The sequence below is a fragment of the Vipera ursinii genome, assembly GCF_947247035.1.
Source record: "Vipera ursinii genome assembly, chromosome: 2".
Lineage (NCBI taxonomy): Eukaryota > Metazoa > Chordata > Lepidosauria > Squamata > Viperidae > Vipera > Vipera ursinii.
Window position 1 is genome coordinate 123759843 of NC_139513.1, and position 18421 is coordinate 123778263.

Here is an 18421-nt window from a genome sequence, read left to right on the forward strand (position 1 = left end):
TCATATGATCCCCTTTTGCGACCTTCTGACAAGCAAAATCAATGGGGAAGCCAGATTCATTTAACAACCAGGTTACTAACTTATCAACTGCAATGATTCACTTAACCACTGAGGCAAGAAAGGTCATAAAATGGGGCAAAATCCACTTAACAAATGTCTCACTTAACAACATAATTTTTGGGCTCAATTGTGGCCATAAGTTGAGGACTATCTGTATATGGGAGGTACAAAGTGAGTCCTCACTAGATCTGGACTCTGTACAAACAAATCCTACCCAGTATAAAATGAGTCAATTTGGAAAGGTGTTTAATTATCTAGGCAGAGCAAAGGTAGCAAACTAGCCCTTTCCCTGATTCAGATTTTTCTACAGAGATCTCTCCTGTAGTTCAGAAGCACAGCACAATTGATGTTGACATGTACCAAAGAGAGAAAAGCACTTTTTAAAACTTATAATGGTTCCTCAAGAAATACATTTTGATGGAGAGAGGTGAGATAGGGAAGATTTTATTCCGGGATTAACCGATCTGCCTCAAATCAGAGTTCGACTCTTGTGATTTATTACCTACATTGCAGCCTTTGAGACAAGTTTGAGACCGAAGGGACAGATACTGTATATGTGCACATTCATTGTCATTAAATTATACCTCATTGCCAACCAGACTCGTTCTCATGTTTGGAGGCTCCATATGTGGGTGCTCTTTTATTTTTCTTCTTTTACTTTTTCTTCTTTTTGCAAAGAGTCAATTTATTTTTTTAGTTCATCTTCACTTCTATTCTAACTCACTAACTCACTCCAGACTTCCAAATTCACTTGATTACCCACAGATTACTTGGTTTATCAGACTTTTCCCCTTTTTCTTTTGATGTTTCAAAGTTTTCATGACTTATGTGTTACTTCCAAACTTTAATTTTGTTTGAAGAAAAAAATAACATTACAGCTGTCATGTTTGTTTATTCCTCTGCAAAAGCATTCATTTTTCCATATATATACATACATACATACATACATACATACATACATACATACATGAAACTAAGGCTCATACAAAGGTGGTTCACTCAAACTGCATTGGCAATTTATTGCTGAGAGCTTTGAGAATAATGTACAAGTGGTTTGGCCAAGAAGCTTCTGCAGTGAAAAGACCATATAACTTTAATATAACAGCACTTATTTCTACAAAATGTGCTCTGTTCCATCTCCTTAAATTTTTACTTAAAAATTATTCCATTTTTAATTAAAAAAAACATTTTTTCTATGATGATGGTTAGCACGTCTCTGGTTTTTCTGATTCATATTCCACAATCAAAACCAAATCAGGAATTTCCCTTGAAGCAACACTGAGCATTTTAAAAACAATATCTAGCCATGAACCAGAACACACAGTTCTTGATCAAATATTTACCATTTACTTACATAAATGTGTGCTACAAATTACCATCCACAACTACCCCTCACGAAGATTAGAAAGCTTATTTGACCATCCAATCATCTGACTGAACACATTTTATTCTCTTACTGTGTCTCTACTCATCCATCTCTGTCAACTTCTACAGTCTGAAATCTTCAACTCTACTTCCTGGATGCCTTCAGTATAAAAAGCATTTAACCTATGTTTATACATAAATTGTAATCACACAACTGCCTGTATGGAAAGCAAAATGGGCCATTTAAACCTACCACTACTTTTTGTGCCATTTTTTTTATCTATTTCCACATGACATTGATCTCAGATATTGGTCATTTCCACAGGCTGAATCAGACTCATTTACAAGAAATCGCACTGCAGATCCCTCAATATCTAAAGCCCCTGTGCCACAGCAGCCTCAACAGCTCAGAAGAGAAAGCCCATGCCTATCCCAGAAAAGTCTGTTATCATCTAGTGCCCCTAGTTCCTTAGAGGAAATTTGGCAAATATTAGAGATGGGATCAAGTCCTTCAGTTCTCAGCCCCCAAAACAACATTGATCAAGGTACGTATAATATATAAATACATGGTTATTTAATTTTAGTAATAGAATTCAAATATAGCACAATGGCTTCTTGCACCCTAAATTTCTCTATTTTACTTATGGCAGACTCTATTGGTATTTTCTTCATTTTCACCATCTTTGAATTCAGTGTTTCACTGAGTGTGAAACTGACACATTTATATGCTCACTTAATTATTGGCTACAAACAGATCAGTATCTTTAGTATCTACAGATCAAACTATATTCTGTGCAACTTTATGGAAGACAGCATACTTGTCTCTAATGGTTTTCCCCTGTGCATTCTTTGGACATTCCACAATGTCCAAGTGTAAGGAAGTGCTGGTTATACTCTTGGGTGCACTTTTGCTATGATTTAGATCAGTGGTCTTCAAACTTGGCCCTTTTATGACTTGTGGACTTCAACTCCCAGAATTCCTCAGCCAGCGTGACTGGCTGAGGAATTCTGGGAGTTGAAGTCCACAAGTCATAAAAGGGCCAAGTTTGAAGACCCCTGATTTAGATGTATTGAGTTGTCCTATGGCTGTGAAAGTTGGACCATAAGAAAGGCTGAGAGCCAAAAATTTGAGGCCTTTGAACTATGGTGCTGGAGAAGACACCTGTGACTCCCTTGGACTGCAAGGCGATCAAACCGGTCAGTCCTAGAGGAGATCAACCCTGACTGCTCTTTAAAAGGCCAGATCCTGAAGTTGAAACTCAAATACTTTGGCCACCTAATGAGAAGGAACGACTCACTGGAGAAGTACCTAATGCTGGGAAAGATTGAGGGCAATAGAAGAAGGGGACGACAGAGAATGAGGTGGCTGGATGGAGTCACTGAAGCAGTAGGCGTGAGCTTAAATGGACTCCAGAAGATGGTAGAGGACAGGAAGGCCTGGAGGAAAATTGTCCATGGGGTTGCAATGGGTCGGACATGACTTCGCAACTAACAACAACAACACATAAACTGATTACATCCCATCTCCTTTCCACTGCATAAACATCCAAGTCTGGTGTTCCCAAGTGATAAGAATATGTGACAAAATGTTATTGAAAGAAGCTAAAAGTCTGGAAATTACTCTTTTCACTATTCAGAAGTAGATACTCCATATTGCAGCTGAATATAAATATCATTTTTACTTAGCATCTGCCCTTTTAACTAATTTTACTTATATTTCAGTAAGTAAAATTATTTTAATATTATTATTTTAGTTTTAATAAAATATGAATAGGTGGAAATACAATATTTTTTTTGTAATGACACAAGTTTTGCTTTGTAGAGATTAAAAAACTTCACTCAATGCATTCTAAGATTTCTTGTAAGATTCAGTTTTATAAGATTCATTAACAAATTATTTGTTTACTTATTTATTAGATTAGATTTTCTTAAGGAATTCAAGGTGGTATGCATAATGCTTCATCCTCCCACATTCCTCTCTAAACAGCCCTGTGAGCTGTTAATTACGAATTAACACTTTGTTCCCATTTAACAATAGTTACATAATACTTACATATGCTGACAGCCATGTGATAGCAAGGGGAAGATAATATGGAACTCCAGGGATGATGCGTACAGATTCATCTATTGCATCAAAGTTTTTGTGAACTGAGCATAGAAGAGATACCACAGGTCAAGAACCTATTGATAAAACAAAGACTGTTTGCGCATGTAAATGTTACTGCAACTTTCCTAACGTTTCATGCTCTTAACTGGTGAAACTCAACTGGCAATTTTACAAAAATGCTAATTCCTAATTTTGGATACATCTACCTAAAATAAAACTGCTGGCTTTAATACTGCAAATGCCCAGAATCCCATGCTATAGAACAACTTTTTGAGCTAGCTATTTGATACTATCTACGGATGGATTTTGAGAAAATTTATGTTGAAGCTTGGTATTCATCTATCTCATGGATACCTACTATGGAGAGCCTGGCATTAGGTAGTCTGCTTTGGGAATAATGCTTACCCTCTTATCTTGCTTTCAGATACTGCATAAAGGCAATGTGGGGTTTGCCAAAGTGGATGATTTGGGTTTTTTTTTCAAAATCACTGAAAATAAGATTATGGCAATGACAAATATGATAATGAGTCATCCAGGAAGATTCCCCACCTAATGTTGACATGCCTATATTTTTCATTTCCAACCACCAGTTCTATTTTTGTAGGTTCCAGTTTATAATAGCAGGCCAAAATGTCCCTAACCCCAACACAGTAAACTTTTGTCTGTGGTTGTTGTTCTTTGATAATCCTACAGGGTTAGGCCTGGTTGCCCAGCCATAGTTCCTGAGTCCCATTGCTCACTGGTCAACAGATGCCCAGGAACTCTTAAAATCTGATGTAGTCCTTGTTGACCTGGGTGATGACCGATCCAGTATAGGATTCTTTTTCTGATTTCTCATTATATTAAATAGGTTGATGGATATACTTAATCTGGCTTTTCCACTAAGACCTGTCTGACATGCTTGACCCTTCTGGTACAATACATTACCGCCAGATAGCTCTCAATCTCATCAGAACATCACAAGCCCCTACTCCATGACAAAGAGGGATCTATGGCAGGGATTATCATATGTTTATTATTAATATTATTAATGAAATTAATATTATTAATGAAATGCTGCCCAATTCCCAACAACTCTGGGCAGTTACAAATGAAAATATTAAAATAAGGGAAAAAATAGAGATAGGCAAAAATGAAGATCAAATATGGGAAGGGTGACAAAAAATGGTCAGAAACTAAAAGAAACAAGCCAACATAGCAAAGGGGCTTCAGTCAACCTTGTTAAGTGTCTAAGTGAAAAGTGGGCTCTCCAAGTTAATGGTTAGATAGTTCAAAGTTCTTCAGAATTAATGGTTGAGTACTTCTGAAAAATAGATAAGTTGAATTGTTTGAATCCTATACTGATTGAATGAATCCAAATCAATCAATACTGCAGTGGTCCTGTTTTATGCTCCAATCAGAGATTTTATGGTGACTTCCAATATCTTGCTGACATAATACACAGAGAGAAACAGAGAGAGACAAAAAAACGAAGTCATGCTAACTGTAGGGAAGTAGAATGCTTAAAGTTGAAAGTAAAAGAACTGGAATAGGGAGGCAACTTGGTATACAAAAAAGATACTGTATGTGCAATCACAATTCCTACTAGAAATAAACATGGGAAAATCTAAAGAGACTAGAGACCAGCCCTCTAAAATACTAAAAGAAAAGTGTTTCATGTGTAGGAAATGGAAGTACAAGTGTGCAACAGAAGAATATAGACACTGAAGAACTGTGTTAGAAAAATTAAAGCTCAAAATGAGTTGCGGTTTGCAAGAGATATCAAAAACAACAACAAAAAGATTGATTTATACTAGAAACAAATGGGAAAGCAAATAAAACATAACTCCAGTTGTGAGTAGGTAGATTCAAGCTAGACATTTGTTCTTTATGTACCAAATTGTGTACATAATGTGCCCTAGAATATTTGCACAATCATTCCTATAGATTAAACTAGATGCTTTCCAGACTGACTTGCCTTACTTGTTAGAATATAGATTTATGTTAATACTTAAGACAGCTACTTAGTTGAAAAACATAATTAAACAGATTACATCAATATAAAGACCAAATGAAAAAATAATAATAATTGAGTTACTATAAGTGTGCTAGGGTTTTATTTTTAGAGTTCCAATCCTCGGGGAATGATAAGAAGATGCAAAAGGATTGAACAATAAGGGACAGTCATAATTGCAATACATGTTTTGCTGCAATATTTAAACTTGGATGATGAAAACTGATCCACTTTTATGATTACTCATTATTATTGGCCCAATTTTATTGGGTCATATATAATCTTCTCTATGGGTCAAAATTTCAACACTTTTTCCCTCTCATGTGGGTAAAGGACCAGACAAAGGCTGGGTAGAATATTAACGAACAGAGATGCGTACTCTTTTTGGACTCTATGCATGCAGCTTTGTTCTCTGTTATGTAAGATTCTCATCTCCCAAGAGAAGTACAAATATTAACTTATGCTGATGTGATTTCTGTACTTAACAGTTCCTGCCAGCAAAATCAGCACAAATAAATATCAGAGAGAATTATCTGGATTATAGGAACAGTAGTAACAGAATGGATTGTGTGAATTCATCATTTATATTCTGTGTTTCAGGGAGACGCAGTGTGATCAAAGTTAACTTTATTGTCAGGGATCATGTGTGAATGGGCACAGTTGGAACTGGTGCTAGTTGTCAGATGAGCTCTCAACACGTATGGACCTGTGCATATGTGAATTTCAAAGACAAATTTATTTGTGATAATTTATCAGCAAGGTAAAAACACAGAAGCAAGGTATTAAAGTTAAAATTTAAAAAATGGAGAACAGAAACAACAGAATGAAATATATAAAACCATAATATAATTACAAAACTTTAAGATATAATAGAAGTAAATCAATGACATGAAATTAAATGAAAATAGAAAATAGAAAAGAACTATGCCATAGTGTCATCACTCCAGGATTAGGACATTTTATGTCTTGTGATGAAAATCACTGTTGATTCACATAGTACAATGCTATTGGTGATGGTAATATTCCAGTCCGTGATTAGGAAACAAAATGTCTCTCACTCTTAACAGATTTGGCTTTTTGTTAGGAGGCAGCAAAAGCATGTCTGCACATAAATTGCTGTAGAAAAAGTAGTGGAAAAATATATCAAACAGGATTTCCAGAAGGGCATCATTTACTGTTTTTCCCATTTTGTTCTGCTGAGAATAAGGCAAAGGTTCTATTATGCCAGGGAAAGAAACTTGAACGATTTACAGATATAAATCAAATTTGAACCTACCACTGAGAGCTGTAGCACAAAATCCATTTGCTATGCAATATCAAAGATTTTTTCACAGATTTCAGCTTTAAATTTTTCTTGGCTTAAGGGCAATAAAGAATAGATAGAAAGGCCACAATAACATAGATCAGCTGAGATTTTTACTTCCATCTTGATGAAAAGTCATCAAGGAGAATTATTGAACCAGTGAGCTATTGGAAAACAGAACTTTAAGCCAGTAAGAAATCGGCAATTGCAGATTCTCAGCTCCTATAGAACCATACCAGTCTGGTACAGGTTAAAGTTTCCATGTGAAAGAGTGCTCATAAAAAAGTAGACTGAACAATATCTGATGACTTTGAATCATTGTATATACATACCTGTGTACTATACAGTACTTGGGATGCAAGTAGGTTCGACTTATGACCACAATTGAGCCCCACATTTCTGTTGCTAAGCAAGATAGCTGTTAAGTGAGCTTTGTTGCATTTTCCGACCTTTCTTGCCACAGTTGTTAAGTGAATTGCTTGTTGTTAAGGAAATCTAACTTCCCTTATTGACTTGGCTTGCTGGAAGCCATCTAGGAAGATTATAAAGGGTTGTCACATGACCCTGGGAAAGTGCAACTGTCATAAATACATGCCAGTTGCCAAGTACCCAAATTTTGATCACATGACCATGGGGATATTATAGCTGTCGTAGGAGGGGAAACTGGTCATAAGTCACTTTTTTAGTGCCATTGTAACTTCATTCATTAAACAAATGGTTGTAATTCGAGGAATAACTGTATAGACTGAACTCTAGATATATACATTTGTAGCTTTTGACATTCAAACATCCATTGACAAACACATCCAGATATGTATCTTACATTCAGCTTTCCTTAATGCTTTGCCTTTCCTCCATGATAGGTTAGAACCCCAAATCAAATCAAATCAAGCCAGAAAATAGCAATATAAAGCCAACATAGTGAATATAGAGCAAGTAAATATAGCAAAGAATAAAGATAAATATATAATAATGCAAGATTGTGTAAAGGGAAGACCAAAGGGGCAGTGGTTCAGGGACTCTGTTGAGCCATCCTCATATGGGTATAGCTGCTGGCCTGCAAAGTGTCCATATAGTGTCCAAAGAAGACTGCCGAGGGCAGTGCTAAAGTAAAGGCCTATGAAATGTCACTCAAACTCTTATAAAAGAACCTCCCAAACTGTAGGACTGGACATTAGGCTCAGATTAGTTTGAAGGTCAGTGTCTCAGATCTGTTGCTGGAGAGCCCTTCTGGCATTTTGAAAGCCTAATGAGCTTATAGTGTATAATGTGAAGCCTAATGAGTGGATTTTGTCAATAGTCTTCTGAAGTCATATTAATGTAAAGCAGTCCTAAAGGACCAAATCAGTGGCGAATTAATATAATTTTTATTGAGAATTTTACAAAATTCAAATACAGAAATATAAAAAGAAGAGAGATAAAACAATACAGTTAAAGAAAATGAAACGATTTCCAATCTTCTTTACAGCAGTTACAAACTATTTATCCATGTTCCCTCTTTCATATTCAAATAGTCTTTTAGCCCTCTATTCAGCCTTTTTTCAATCATGTCCAGAAATCATCATTTCACCTTTTTCCATTTTTAGCAAAAAGTCCATAAAAGTTTTCCAGTCTTTTATAAAAGTACTGTTTTATCCCTGATCAAAGAGGTCAGTTTTGCCATTTTTCCTAATTTTGCCATTTTCTCAATTCATTCCTCCTACCAAATTTAACCAAAAATGGATGAGTAGAACCAAGCTCTAATATCTACAGAAATCAAACTCATCTCCAAATATAAGATGGCATTCTTAATATATTTTGGGATTACGAGAATAGCTCTAATAAACTTAATTGGAACAGCTTCTAGAGTATTGAACTTGACAAGAAAGCACATTTCAGTAGCAAGAAGAAACTGAGGAACCACTTGACTTTTTTTCCTTTTCCTTTTCCTTTTATTTATTTTTCTTTTATCTTCCTTGCTTTATAATACTAGTTCATGTTAACCTTTTCCTTCTGGTTTAAAAGTTTTAATAAAAAATAATAAAAATCCTTAATCTTTTTCTTTTCCTTGCACTTTTGCTTTTTCCTTTATGTACTTTTTTCTTCCTTTCTTTCTGTATGTATTACCTTTTATCCTCTGGCTTAAAAGTTTTAATAAAATATATATATTAAAAGAAACCTGAGGAACAGTAAGAAAATACAGGCCACAGGGATATAATGTCCCTTTGAATGAAACTCTGATAATGGATGTGAAACTACACTGAGATCTGACTCCAAGATAAAGAGGTGTGGTAGAAAATTTCAAGGTACTTAGTGTACAGGTAGTCTTCAACGTATGATGACAATGGAGCCCAAAATTTCTGTTGCTAAGCAAAACAGTCATTAAGTGAATTTTGCCCAATTTTACGACTTTTCTTGACACAGTTGTTAAGTGAGTCACTGAAGTTGTTAAGTTAGTAACATGATTGTTAAGTGAATCTGGCTTTCCCATTGACTTGACTTGTCAGAAGGTTGCAAAAGGTGATCACAAGATCCTGGGACACTACAGCTGTCATAAATATATGCCAGTTGCCAAAATGTCTGAATTTTGATCATATTACAATGCCACGATCATAAATGTGAAAAACTGTCATAACTCATTTTTTTCAGTGTTGTTGTTACTTCAAATGGTCACTAGAAGAATGGTTGTAAGTCGAGGACCACCTGTAAATAACCGTTTAATGGGAGTCCCATTAATTTCCTATTTATGACCATTCATTCAGCAATTGCTCAAATTTACAATAGTGCTGAACACATGATACTTAGAACCGGTCCTTGTAGTTGTGGCCATTGCAGCATCCCCATTGTCATGTGATTGCAATCTGAGTGTTTTGTGACTGGCTCACAGTTACAACATTGCAGCAGTCAAAGGATCGCTATTTGTGACTTTGCTGGCTTTTGAGAAGAAAAGTCAGTGGGGAAGCCGGCAGGAGGTTACAATTGGTGATCACACGACATCACGGTAAATGACATGTATTTGCTTTAAGAAGGTAATAGGAAGGGCCAGAACTGCCACTGCTAAGCCATGTGGTCAGATAATGTCGAGCTTTACAACTATGTTGCTTAGCAACTTCAGTTTGATTTCAGTTGTCGTTAATTGAGGATATCTATAATCTTTCTTCTAAATAGAAAAAGGGCAGTGCCTTTCTTATTTCTGTCTGAGAAAATGACATGATGACTACAATGTCATAAAAGTGCCAGAATCACTCATTCTATTATGAGGGGAGGGTGGTGAGCAGGGACCATAAGTGCCTGAATGATTTGATTTATACAGAAGTTAAAAAGTAAGAGGGCTAATATGTAACATTCCTTTAACCTCTGTATGATGGAACAGCTTCAGAAAGATGGACGTGTAAGGCAGCTGGGTGACTTTGGGCCACTTTCTCAACCCAACCCACTTCATAGGGTTGTTATTATGGAGAAAGTAGAAGGCGAGAGTATTAAATATATCCACAACTTTAAATTATAATTTTTAAAAAGAGGGGTTAGAGAGAATGGATAAGTAGAAGCAGCCTTTTACAAATGATTTATCACCTTAATCTTTCCACAGTTTCTCTATCTCTTGGAATAAATTCAAAAGCTGACTTTTGCAACTAAGGTTGCAAAACAGGGAACCTTGGGCAGCGGTGGGTGGTGGGTGGAAAAGAAGCAGAGTATGGTGAAGGACTGTTGTGATTCAGGGTCAGCCTGTGGGTTGGCAGTTGGGTCGGACGACTCAGAGAAGGAGGAGGGGGGTGTTGAAGAGCTTGCTGAGGGGATTGGACAGCTTGATGAGAGCCCCCAGCAAGGCCCCTCTCATCTGGTCATGATGCAGACCCAGCTGTGTGAGCCTGAGAGCGTGGATGAAGACAGCTGGCCCTGTTCAAGGACGCCCAACGCAGGAGGCAGTCAGTCAGGAGTAAACAGAGGAAGGCAATGGGGCACCTCGGAAGGAGGCACAGAGAGGCCACGCTCCGAACTGTATTTAAGGGGAATGTGTGGGAGGGCTGGTTTGCTGAAGGCAACCGCTTGGATTGTTCCTGCTTCTTAGCTCGTGTTTTATGGTTGGTGCCTTGTCTTGCTCTGTTTTATGTGAATAAATTTGGCAGGCGTAATTCCAGCCTCTTGCCGTTTGTAAAGGGGTTGTCCCTGCCTTTTCTGCAGGGCCGGTAGCAGGCTGGTACAGAACAAGGACAAGACCTTAGTCCAGAGCTGAACATACCCCTCTAAAACCAGCCTGCTCCTCAGGAATAACTTCAAACACAATCCAGTCATTTGAATATAGAAACCTGGCATATGGTTTACTTATCGCATTGAGTAAACTAATAGGCTTGTGATTTATTGGGTCTAGTCTATGTAGTGCTATAGAATGGAATAATAGCTTGGTTCCAGTCATATGAAAATAGCCTGAAATATTAATAATGAGTAAATGAAATAGCCAAAATTCTTATTCACCTTACTAGTGCTGTGAGAATGAAATCTCCTCCTGTTTCTTTTCCAGGTTTTAGCTGAGTAATGAAGCATTTAACCCCAGCCATAGATACAACTGGCTAGTTAAGGAGATCACTACAATGATTCCCTTTTGAAGCTATTTTGAAAATAGACTTCCCAATCTTCTTCCTTACCGTAGTCTTGGGTGAAGATCACAGTTTTCACACTCCTCTAAACAACAACAGAGTGGGGGCCTTCTGGATTTTGGGAAGAAACTCATACCAAAAGTCAGAGATTACTATAGAGAAGGTGTGCTTCCATAGTGCCAACAGATGGTATTTCTTAATCAAACGAACCCAGAGTAAATCAAGTCTGTAGGATTAAATCAGCTGGCCAGATGTTGTGGAGGACAGTTTCCCAAGTAATCAGGCCTTTAAAAAAAATTGCTCTGAGTAATTGAAAAGCATTTGGTAAGGTGTTGAGTGCACTGAGGAGGGCCTTTTTAGCCTCAATACACTCTATCATACCAAGGGCTGGACCTCATGAAAATAAGAGTCAGTTTAGTGTAATGGTACAGAACTAGAAACGTGGGGACTGTAAATTCTTGTCATCATCATCATCATCATCATTTGGAAGGGACCTTGGAGGTCATCTAGTCCAACCCCCTGCTAAGGCAGGAAACCCTATACTATTTCAGACAAATGGCTGTCCAGTCTCTTCTTAAAAACTTCCAGTGTTGGAGCATTCACCACTTCTGGAGGCAGGTTGTTCCACTGGTTAGTTGTTCTAACTGTCAGGAAGTTTCTCCTTAGTTCTAGGTTGCTTCTCTCCTTGACTAGTTTCCATCCATTGCTTCTTGTCCTGCTTTCAGGTGCTTTGGAGAATAGCTTGGCTCCCTCTTCTTTGTGGCAGCCCCTGAGATATTGGAATACTGCTATAATGTCACCCCTCACCCTTCTCTTCATTAAACTACACATACCCAATTCCAGCAACCGTTCCCTATATGTTTTAGCCTCCAGTCCCCCAATCATATTTGTTGCTCTTCTCTGTACTCTTTCTAGAGTCTCAACATCTTTTTTACATCGTGGTGACCAAAACTGGATGCAGTATTCCAGGTGTGGCCTTACCAAGGCATTGTAAAGTGGTATTAGTACTTTACGTGATCTTGATTCTATCCCTCTGTTAATGCAGCCTAGCACTGTGTTGGCTTTTTTGGCAGCTGCAACACACTGCTGGCTCATATTTAAATGATTGTCCACTAGGACTCCGAGATCGCTCTCACAGTTACTACTATCGAGCAAGGTACCACCTATACTATACCTGTGCATTTGATTTTTCCTGCCTAAATGCAGAACCTTACTTTTTTCACCATTGAATTTCATTTTGTTAGATAGTGCCCAGTGTTCGAGTCTGTCCAGATCCTCCTGTATCCTAAGCCTATCTTCTGGAGTATTGGCTATTCCTGCCAGCTTGGTGTCATCTGCAAATTTGATGAGTTCCCCATCTATCCCCTCATCCAAATCGTTGATGAAGATGTTGAAGAGCACTGGGCCCAGAACAGAGCCCTGGGGCACCCCACTACACACTTCCTTCCATGTAGATGCAGTTCCATTGAGGACCACACGCTGAGTACGGCCTGTCAGCCAGCTACGAATCCATCTTGTGGTGATGCTGTCTAACCCACAATTTTCTATCTTATCAAGTAGTAGGTTGTGATCTACTTTATCAAATGCCTTCTTGCCTTAAGCAAGAAGCCAGTTGGATGACTTTGGGCTAGTCACTTTCTCTCTCAACTCTAGGAAGAAGGTGAGAACAAGGCACTTTTGAAAAACATTGCTAAGAAAATCAAGAGACGACCAACTCACAAGGACAAAATAAATAAAATAGTAAAATAGTAAAACTGAGCTGGTGGTAGTAAATCAAATACCAGTCATTCCGATTGTCTATTAGAGGTCAGTGATTTTCAACCCCATTTGGATAGGCAGTTCTTTTTTTTCTTTCTTATACTTTATACTTATTTTGTAATAATGTTTATATAAATTATGGCTTTGTGATAACATTACTTGGAAGGTTCTGAGGGGGACTGCTGCTATCTTTTCTTAAATAGATGTGCAGGTACACTGGTCACCTAAGCCAAGGCAAACCTACAAGAGAAAAACTAGAGAAATATTTAGAATTCCAAGATAAATGTTGTAGGTCCATAAGCATTCTTAATCTGCTATAGGTTTTACTAAGGTTCTCCTTGATGATTAGAAAGAAGCTGCTCATCATAGAAATGCTTATCTGTATAAAGCTAAATATGTTCCATACTATGCAAACGTGTAGATTCCTGATGGAAAGAAACATCATAGGAATATAGTATTGAAGGGTTAAGAGGCTTCTCAGTCATGGCCCCTGTATGATGGAATGTTCTCTCCTGAGAATAGTGCAGAGAAGAGCAACAAACATGATCAGGGGACTGGAGGCTAAATCATATAAAGAACGGTTGCTGGAATTGGGTATGTCTATTTAATAAAGAGAAGGACGAGGGGAGACATGATAGCAGTGTTCCAGTATCTCAGGGGTTGCCACAAAGAAGAGGGAGTCAAACTATTCTCCAAAGCACCTGAAGGCAGAACAAGAAGCAACAGAAGGAAACTAGTCAAGGAGAGAAGCAACCTAGAACTAAGGAGAAATTTTCTGACAGTGAGAACAATTAATCAGTGGAACAACACGCCTCCAGAAGCTGTGAATGCTCCAACACTGGAAGTTTTAAAGAAGAGATTGAACAACCATTTGTCTGAAATGGTATGGGGTTTCCTGCCTGAGCAGGAGCTTGGACTAGAAGACCTCCAAGGTCCCTTCCAACTCTGCTATTCTATTCTATTCTATTCTATTCTATTCTATTCTATTCTATTCTATTCTATTCTATTCTATTCTATTCTATTCTATTCTATTCTATTCTATTCTATTCTATTCTATCTTCCACCCACAGCACAGGTCTTATTACAGGAGGAGATGAGACAGCATACAGGGGGGAGGTACTGTTCTGTTCCAGCCTATGACCGGCCCTGTTTGAATGTCAGGGACAACCCCTTTTTATAATCAACAGGCTGGAAAAAACCCAACCAAATTTATTTACAAAGAGTTCAAACAAAAGTTAAATGAAAAATTCAAACAAGACTTAAGCCAAAAGGTTAAACAAGAGTTAAACCAGAATAACAGACCAGGACTCTAGCAGAAGATCTTCAAACGGTTGCCTTCAGCAACTAGCACCTCCCACACATTCCCCTTTTATCAGCAGTCCCAAGGCATGGCTTCTCATTGCCTTCTCCCGAGTTGCCTCATTGCTTTCCTCTGTTCTGCTCTGCTAGATTGCCTCCTGCTCCTTGCGTCCCTGAACAGAGCCAGCTGTGGATCGTCTTCTTCCAATCCCTCATGCTCACACAGCTGAGTCTGAGGAGGAACAAGATGGGAGGGGCCTGGCTGAGAGTTCTGCAGTGCATCAGAACCTTGCTCTGACACCAAAGGCTCTCCAAACCCCTCCTCCTCCTCCTCTTCAGAATCATCAGACTCAGCTGCCGAATCCACAAGCTTACGCTGAATCACAACACTATCCATATGGTGTTTCAACAACAACTTGCACCTGAACATCGGCAAGACGAAAGAGATTTATTTATTTTATTACATTTATATACCGCCCTTTCCCGAAGGACTCAGGGCGGTTTACAGGGGAATTAAAAACCAAGATACAAAAGTTAAAACAAGTTTAAAAAGAAATTAAATTTGTCCCTGTATAAATAAAACCCCAGTTAAAATAAGATTAATCCCCAGCCTGGGCCAGAGAGCTCGAAGAGCCAGGTCTTCAGGTCCCGGCGGAATGAACGGAGGTCGGGGGCAGTCCTCAGCTCCACTGGCAGCTGGTTCCAAAGGGCAGGCGCCCCCACTGAGAAGGCCCTATCCCTGGGTGTCGTCCGCCGGCAATCTCTTACTGGCGGCACCCTGAGAAGACCCTCCCTGTGGGAGCGCACTGGACGAAGGGAACTTGATGCCGGCAGCAGGTGTTCCCTCAGATATCCCGGACCCAAGCCATTTAGGGCTTTATAGGTCATCACCAGCACCTTGAATCTCACCTGGAGGGCAACCGGAAGCCAAGATGGTGCTAGACTTCCAGAGGAAAAAAGAGGAACCTGCCCCACTTTCCATTGGGGTGGGGGGCTGTGTGGAGAGAGTTTCCTCCTTTAAATTTCTGAGAGTCTACCTCTGTGAAGATCTTACCTGGAAAGTTAATTCAACCCAGGTGGCCAGAAAGGCCCAACAGAGACTCCACTTCCTCGGTCTTGCAGAAGAACAGGGTAGAACAACGGCTAATGACCCTCTTTTACTGGTCTACTATAGAGAGCGTCCTCTTGTACTGTATTGTGGTTTGGTATGCTGGTCTGACAGCCGCGGATAGGAAAGTATTACAGAGGGTGGTGTGCACAGCACAAGACATTGTGGGCTGTCCCCTGACACCACTGGATGACATCGCCAGGGCTTGCTGCCTTGGAAGAGTGAGGAAAATTCTCAGGGACGACTCACACCCTGGTCGTATCTCTTTACTCTCCTACCATTGGGTAGGAGATATAGGAGTATAGCCAGCCGTACCAACAGGCTGAAGAACAGCTTTTATCCATGGGCTGTTAGGCTCTTGAACGGGAAATAATTTTATAAACTTTATGTATGATTGACTTGCGAGGCCGGTGTGTTGTGCAATTAGCTCACATGGTGTAATAAGATGGAGGGTTTGTTGTCACTGTGAGTTGAGGGTGGGGGCACGAAGGGAGGCTCAGCCAATCTCAATGTATACATGGTTGTACTTTGACAATAAGGTTCATTCATCATTATAAGTTATAAATAAGAGAAAAAAATTTCTTCTCTATTTCTTTCTTTGCACTTTTTTCACATTGTTTTAAAACTTTGTATTTTTTTCTTCTCTTTAAACTTTTTTTTAAATAAGAAACTAGCTTCATTCCAAGTATTATCCTTCTGGAAGAAGAGCTTTTGCAGAGGTTCTTTTAAATGTAATTTATTGAGGGAGAATCATATATTTGTTGATATTGCTCTAAGTTACTGTTTTCAATGTATGTTATTTTTGTATGCCTATCTTTAGATATTTTATATTTATACATTTTCTAAACCTCTTTGTACGCTAATGGGAGTTGTTTGATTATGGCCATTTAGAGATCTACCTTACTGGAAACATCCCTTTGTTCAATAATAAAATGGTTCCTTCTGCAAAGAAATGACACGGGTCGTAGAGATATGCAAAATGCAATTAATGAGTGACGTTATCATTTTTACTACTGAATTTTAGTAACATATATATTAACATATGAAAGAAATCTATTCTCCACTTTAATTGTTGGAGGTCTCAGGTTAGAAGTTTTTAACGTTTTTTAATGTGTTATTTTTAGGGCAATACATATTGATGACCATCTTAAAAACATTTTTCAAGCAGATTCTAGGAAGAAATTATGTTGATATGTTGATGGTGCCTAGCAGAAGCATCCCATGGTTTCTGGCTCTTTTTTCAGTAATACTGTAATAATAATCCTGAACAAGATGCCTTTGCCTGATATCTTCCCATCCTTCTTTCTTTTACCAAATTCAAGATGTTTATTTGTTTCCTCAAATAAAAAATAATAATTTTGGAACCACCCATTTCCCCTATAGAGAAACTCTTGATAATCTTTGCTTCGAAGCAGTTCGTCCAATAATTCCTATCAACAATTTTGGAAAATTGAAGGAGTCATTTTTGTTCACTTTCTCTAGACATGCTTAGACTGTTGCCCTGTTTGCTCCCTAATGCACTCAGTTGACTTAGTAGTAATGGCAGCAGCTATGGCATTTGTTAATGGATGGATGAATGGATGGAAGGATAGATAGATAGATATAGATAATGCATTGTTTCTCTAAAGTTAGTGGCCATACAACAGTGCTAATTTGGCTTAATCTAAAGTGAATCTTAACAATGTCACCAGCTGTCTTCAAAGCTGGCAGTGACAAATGGGAGTAAAAAGATGCTGTTTTCTCAGGTCAGTCTCTATTACTTGTATTGTGAAAATGCTATTAATTTCCTTTACCTTTTCTGATTTTAGAAAAATGCCACATTATCAATGAACCCAAAAGACTTGAAGAGTCTCCAAGAAAAGCACAAGTAGATCCACTGGCTGTCAAGGGGATGAAGTTTGATGTTCAGTCTAGGCTAAAACCAAGGAAATCACCTTACATTCAATCCAAGAAACCACAAAAATCTCAACGAATAACTAAAATCCGTAATTACAATATAAAGGACTGAGATCACTGAATTGTCAAATTTTCTTTGTAAAGTATGCTGAGATTCTTTGTTTTTATTAAGGTATAAATAGTTTAAATATTAGTTTGTCAGCTGCATTGATATCGCTAATCTCATATTATTGCATATCAAAAATGAATTCACATATTTTCAGCCATCTGCACTCAAGTAGCTCTCCTTATCAAGTACCCTTTCCGCTTAAAATTAGTACATTTGCTGCTACTACTACTACTAACAATTGCGATTGTTTGATGGGATTTTAATGTTGTATTATTTTTCCACATAAGCTGGCATAGAACCCCTCTGTGACGAAGATGGGTGGTTTAAATATGTGATTGATAAATGAATAGTTTTATTATTATAAAAACAATTGAAGACCCCTGAGAATGTCTTGGGGGACCTTTGGAGTGCCTAGGACCACACTTTAAGAAATACTGGCCAAGGGCATTAATAGAAGCACCAGTCATGCCAAGTGGAAACTCTGGAAAGTAGAGAATCTGACAGCATTAGAGATATAATCACAGGTCCAATAGCCCTGCAATAAATACTAACTACTTAACAATTAAAATAATAAAAGCTATTAACTATAAACAAGATATGATTAACCATTCAAAGGGCCTATATGCTGTCCAGCTGAAGAGTGCCATCACAGCAGGACTGTCTCATGCTGTTGGGATGATCGTCCAGTGTATTTGGAGGACACTAGGCTGAGGAAAACTGCACTATAGACTCCAGATCTTTTGAAACCTAAAATCTAAATGTTTGTTCTTGCAAGAAAATAGGAATAAAATGATTTAAATAAATTCACTGGGGAAAAGGAAATTGAAAAAAAGAGCAAAGGTTCTTATT

At 38.2% G+C, this 18421-nt stretch overlaps 1 protein-coding gene across 1 annotated transcript in view; it reads left to right on the forward strand.

Moving 5' to 3' along the window:
• Positions 1-17733, forward strand: part of CCDC57 (coiled-coil domain containing 57) — a 68088-nt gene extending 50355 nt beyond the window's left edge. The window contains exons 15-16 of the mRNA XM_083352987.1: positions 1751-1970; positions 17376-17733. Of these exons, the coding sequence (XP_083209113.1) occupies positions 1751-1970; positions 17376-17575 (420 nt within the window). The 3' untranslated portion in view covers positions 17576-17733. The remainder of the gene's footprint in view (positions 1-1750; positions 1971-17375) is intronic.
• The last annotated feature ends 688 nt before the right edge of the window (positions 17734-18421 follow it).